Consider the following 5,188-nt stretch of genomic DNA (forward strand, 5'->3'; position numbering starts at 1 on the left):
CAACACTGCATGAAAATATTTTAAAAACCATTAAGATTTTTTTTGCAAGGTGACATTATGTTTATAACTAATCTTCCCTATCAGTCTCATTAGTACAGTATGATGTGAACAAATAATGATACAGTATTTATAGTGGCAAAGTACAATTCATGATGGAATTTGTTGTATTGAATTTTATTTATTCTGTTTTAAAACAATGTGTGTCTGGATAAAATGTTTTGCATTATAATAAGAATTTTGGATGAAATGCTTTCAGGCTAAATTTATCATGAAAATAATATCACAAAAATCTTAAAGGTCCTAAAACAGGCTTTATTTATGCAATATAACATCTTTCTTATTTTGATTTTGGGGTGAAATGTGACCTGGACTTTTCTTCTTGAGATTCACACACACACACACACACACACACATAGCAATCCCACACTCTAAGAGAGACCCTGACAACACGGCCTGAGTTCATGGTTCATTCCTGCAGTGCTTCAGCGGGCCACACGGTGGCGATGAATCCATGTGACAAACAAACTGAAACCATCTTCTGTTGAGCCATTTCTTTCCTGACAGCAATACCTTCATAGCTAGAGGTCACCTCCATTTCTTGTGTGCACAGATCCCTCACGATTCAAATAATAACACGCCTTTAGTTTTGTGTCAATGTGCAATCTTTACAAACATCTTTGTTTTTCTATGAAAATGTCAACAGTCTGCATGAGTTGCTGGGTGGCAACTGAAGGAGCAGTGGGTTCGGCTACTGGTTCTCCTTGCGGATTTCCTGCAAAATGTTGATGAGGCTCTCTAGTCCGAACACGTAGCCACGGTCAGGTCCGTCGTGGACCGTTTGGTCATCCCGGAAGCCTTTGAAGGTGCTGTGGGCAAAGTCTATCATGCGCACATCCACACTCAGCATCTGAGGAGGCGTGTGGGGCTCTGAGGCCGGCGGGCTCTCCACAGACCCAAGCGGTGTGGCCTGATTTTCCTTTTCTGATGGCAGCTCTGAGGGTTTCTGCCAGCCAGCGTCCACAGACTCGGGGTCCTTGCCCTCGTATATGATGAGCAGCGAGCTAGAGTAGAAGCGGTACGAGGCCTGGCGCTCCAGCACAGCCTTCAGGCTGCATAGTTTGCTCAGGATGGGCTCAAAAAGGTCTTTGCGCAGCTGCGTCCCATTGTGCATGAACTGAAAGAGTGCGTGTCGAAATCCCTCGATAGAAAGACTACGGCCGTAGTACTTGTTCCTGCATAGATAGTGACCGGTGTCCATCTGGTAGACCTGCAGAACAAACACAGGAGACGCAGAGAGCTTGAATGACTGGGAAAAACTCTTTAACGTGAACAACAGAGCTGGCACTACAACGGTCAATTAGGAGAACTAAATCGCCTGTTCAATTCTGTCAAGGTCTGATTATACTGTCTTCAAGCCTTCCTTTGGCTTTTGCCACACAATGTAACTTTTAATAAAAATAACAAAATGTCATTAATGAGAGAGTGCAGAAAGAATCCTGTGTCTTTACCCAGATACAATCTATGTAGAGAAATTAATTCCCCTTGTTTTTATCCCTATTGTTCACATCTCAGATGTGGAAAAAGGCTCAAGAAATGGCTGTGGAAACTGCGGACAGGTGGTAGGGTAGAACCTACTTACATAAATGCAAGTTTTCTGCCATACCTATACAGGGCAATATATTGATATTAATCACTTCTTAATAAGTTTTCATTGCACATGCAGGTATACATATGTGAGAAAAGATGTCTATGCACCCGTGCTAGCGAACAATGCAGTCATTTCAGGACTGGAAATGTTGGAGGAATGCCGGAAAACCATTTCAGGCAATCAGATCTGAAATTATTAGCAGAGCACATCAATACTGGAGTCTAAATCAACCTCTTCACTGCACTCGAGATCCAACACAAACAACAGCTGCCCCACAGATCTATTGATTAACCCTAAATAAATATGAATATATCATAGGATTATTTTGATTAGTTAGTACTTTTATACTGAATATTCAGGGCTGAACAGTGTGTTTGCATTTGCTATTATAAATTATGACATGCAAAGATTCATTTCAGTCCATATGTGCAACAAGCATCTTTTTTTTTTTTCTGCAAAGATTATTTACAGCCAGAAAGGTAATGAGTACAATGGGGTCATTCACTAACAACGTAAATTGTGTAACATAAGTTACTATGAAAAACAGGTATTTGTAGGAAAGACTTTTAAAATATATTTTAAAAATATATTTTCTTCATTAATTGTAATTTTAAAACAATCATTAAGATCTTTACACTCACACACCTTACCCTTGGGTAAGAAAAATATTTTATTACTTTGGTCACTTTAGTTTAGGGACCAATTCTCACTATTAACTATAACTTCTGCCTCAAACTCCGAATTTGCTGCTTATTAATAGTAGGTAGTTGTTAAATTTAGGTATTGGGTAGGATTAAGGGATCTAGAATATGGTCATGTAGAATCAAGCATTAATATGTGCTTTATAAGTACTGATAAACAGCCAATATGCTAGTAATATGCATGCTAATAAGCAACTAGTTAATAGTGATAATTTGTTCCTAATCTAATCCTAATTTTACTTGATGGTTACACCTCATGAATTTTTTTTCTACAATTGCTATGACACATTTCTCAATACTTTGTTCACTTTTTCAAAACTCTTTCAGATAATTTCACATCCAAAATGCATAACAACTCGCTAATGTCTCACTAGCAAAGGCTGTAACCCAACAAACACACTTTGTCATTCATAACACAATGACATAAAAAACACCAACAACAGGTAGCATTATACAGTTTTTTTTTCGGTCACACTTTATTTTAAGGTCCAATTCTCGCTATTAACAAACAATTAACTACGACATTTGCCTCACTAAACTCCTAATTTGCTGCTTATTAATAGTTATTAAGGTAGTTGTTAAGTTTAGGTATTGGGTAGGATTAGGGATGTAGAATATGGTCATGCAGAATATGTGCTTTATAAGTACTAATAAACAGCCACTATGTTAATAATAGGCATGCTAATAAGCAACTAGTTAATAGTGAGAACTGGTCCCTAAACTAAACTGTTACCTTTTTTTCTTTTGTAAAATGTCTTTACAAAACAAGAATGGCAGCTCTCTACTCTTTAGAATTCACTGTAATATAAGTTACATGGTCCATATTTACAGTATGAAATTATTCAAAAGTTTCCCCTCTTGTAAAGTTGGTAATGAAATTGAAAGGCTTTAGATTTGATATATATCAAATCAATACGGTAATATACAATATGTACAAACTGGGTTGTGTGAAGAGTTTTGAACAGTGGCCTAAGTATTGAGAAATGGGTCCTAGTGATAAAAAACTGTTGAAAAAGTTTTCTTAAAGTTGATAAAAGTTTTGTTGAAAACAATAAAAAAAATTTATTTTGCCGCCTGTCGGTTGAAACACTTATTAACCGCACCGAAGCCTAATTTAGCCGTTGTCACGTGACATGGGTGTTTTGATTCACACTTCGGAGCAGTGTTTCAAAACATCTACGCTTCGGGATCTCGACACTGCGTCGAAATGTCAGTTTCGCATCAGCCATTTGCAGCATTTTCTCCTGTTCCTGCTAGTTAGGAAGTAAGGCAAGAGTTCTGTTGTTTATTTGTATTTATTTTTGCAGGTTAAAGGGGTCATATGATGTTGCTAAAAAGAACATTATTTTGTGTATTTGGTGTAATGAAATGTGTTTATGCGGTTTAAGGTTCAAAAAGCACATTATTAGCCACATACTGTACATTATTGTTTCTCCTCTATGCCCCGCCTTTCTGAAACGCGTCGATTTTTACAAAGCTCATCGGTCTGAAAAGCGAGGTGTGCTCTGATTGGCCAGCTATCCAGTGCGTTGTGATTGGCCGAATACCTCAAGCGTGTGACGGAAATGTTACGCCCCTACCATACTGTGATGCCGTCTCCCAGCACGACGAGACAAAACCAATAAAACCCATTATAAACGAGGCATTTGTTGCATCCAGTGGGGACATAATTACTGATTATAATGACTTGTACTGTCTTTTTACGCGTTGCGTTACGTATCGCACTGCGTAAACATAAAACTATGTCTGCATTTGTGATCGGAGAAACAACAAACAAGCGCTACTCTACACTGCTTAAAACATGCGTTTGAATCATCAGTGGCAAATTCTTTAAATATAAAAACGTACTTACAGTCTGCGAGTCATAACAGCCAGCATTGTAGTCTACTCTCCCAGGATCAGCTACCAGGATCAGGAAACAGTCCACCATAAAATGCGCTGCACACATCTGAATATTTGGGTTGAACTGTTCTGGAACATTGTTGTAAATACAACTTAACCACTGATTTCTAGTTGTGTCCTCTTTTGGAAGACCAAACTAACTAGTTTCGCTTTCACAACGAAACACAGCGTCACACACAGTGGGCTTGAGAACGGTGCAGCCAGCGGATTCGACAAAAGTCTCTAACATCACTGAATCAGCTGTTAAAAATGAGCCATCCATTCATCATATCATACAATAGAATTTCTATTGTATTTTGTCACACACAGTGTCAGCATAGTTCGTCAGTACAGTCAGTAATGTAGCAGATTGAAAAGTTAGTATCTTTCTGCAGTCCAATAGACGGCAGTGCAGTGGTGGCTTGAGTCTGTTGAATGGTGATTTAACGCTACGTTGTCACCTAGTTGGAGAGACTCAATGCTAAGTAAATAAACAACAATGTCCCCATCCTTTACTCTCACAATGAGCTTATCATATCGTTTGCTACATTAGTAGGGCCCTATGATTTCCGCGATGCAGAACATGGACGGAATCGCGGAATCCAGTCATAAAAACTGAATTTACTGTATAACACGGAATTTCATGGAATTTGTCTTATTTTTGATGAATAAATAAAAAACAGGTCAGTACATATATATAGACTGTGTCTGTGAATATTAAACTACAAAAATATTTAAATACGAATGTTCTGCATGTTCATTTGATTACCAGAAAATACACAACACAGAATTTGTGAAAAAAATATATTATTCATTATTATTATTTATTCATTTTAATTGTTTACATTTGGAAAAGCTGGGCTTCCTGCATAAACCTGCTTCTGTTGGTTTGGCAGTAGCTTGCTTGCCCTACACAGTTACCTTGTTTAATTTCTTAATTCAAGTTATATATATTTTG

At 37.8% G+C, this 5,188-nt stretch overlaps 1 protein-coding gene across 3 annotated transcripts in view; it reads right to left on the reverse strand.

Annotated features, from left to right (window-relative positions):
• Positions 1 to 379: 379 nt before the first annotated feature.
• Positions 380 to 5,188, reverse strand: part of ip6k1 (inositol hexakisphosphate kinase 1) — a 52,551-nt gene continuing 47,742 nt past the window's right edge. For all 3 annotated transcript variants that reach the window (XM_016459544.1, XM_016459546.1, XM_016459545.1), the window contains one exon: positions 380 to 1,267. In XM_016459544.1, the coding sequence (XP_016315030.1) occupies positions 749 to 1,267 (519 nt within the window). In that variant the 3' untranslated portion in view covers positions 380 to 748. The remainder of the gene's footprint in view (positions 1,268 to 5,188) is intronic.

This window comes from Sinocyclocheilus anshuiensis, unplaced genomic scaffold (assembly GCF_001515605.1).
Source record: "Sinocyclocheilus anshuiensis isolate Anshui unplaced genomic scaffold, SAMN03320099.WGS_v1.1 scaffold2209, whole genome shotgun sequence".
Taxonomy (NCBI): domain Eukaryota; kingdom Metazoa; phylum Chordata; class Actinopteri; order Cypriniformes; family Cyprinidae; genus Sinocyclocheilus; species Sinocyclocheilus anshuiensis.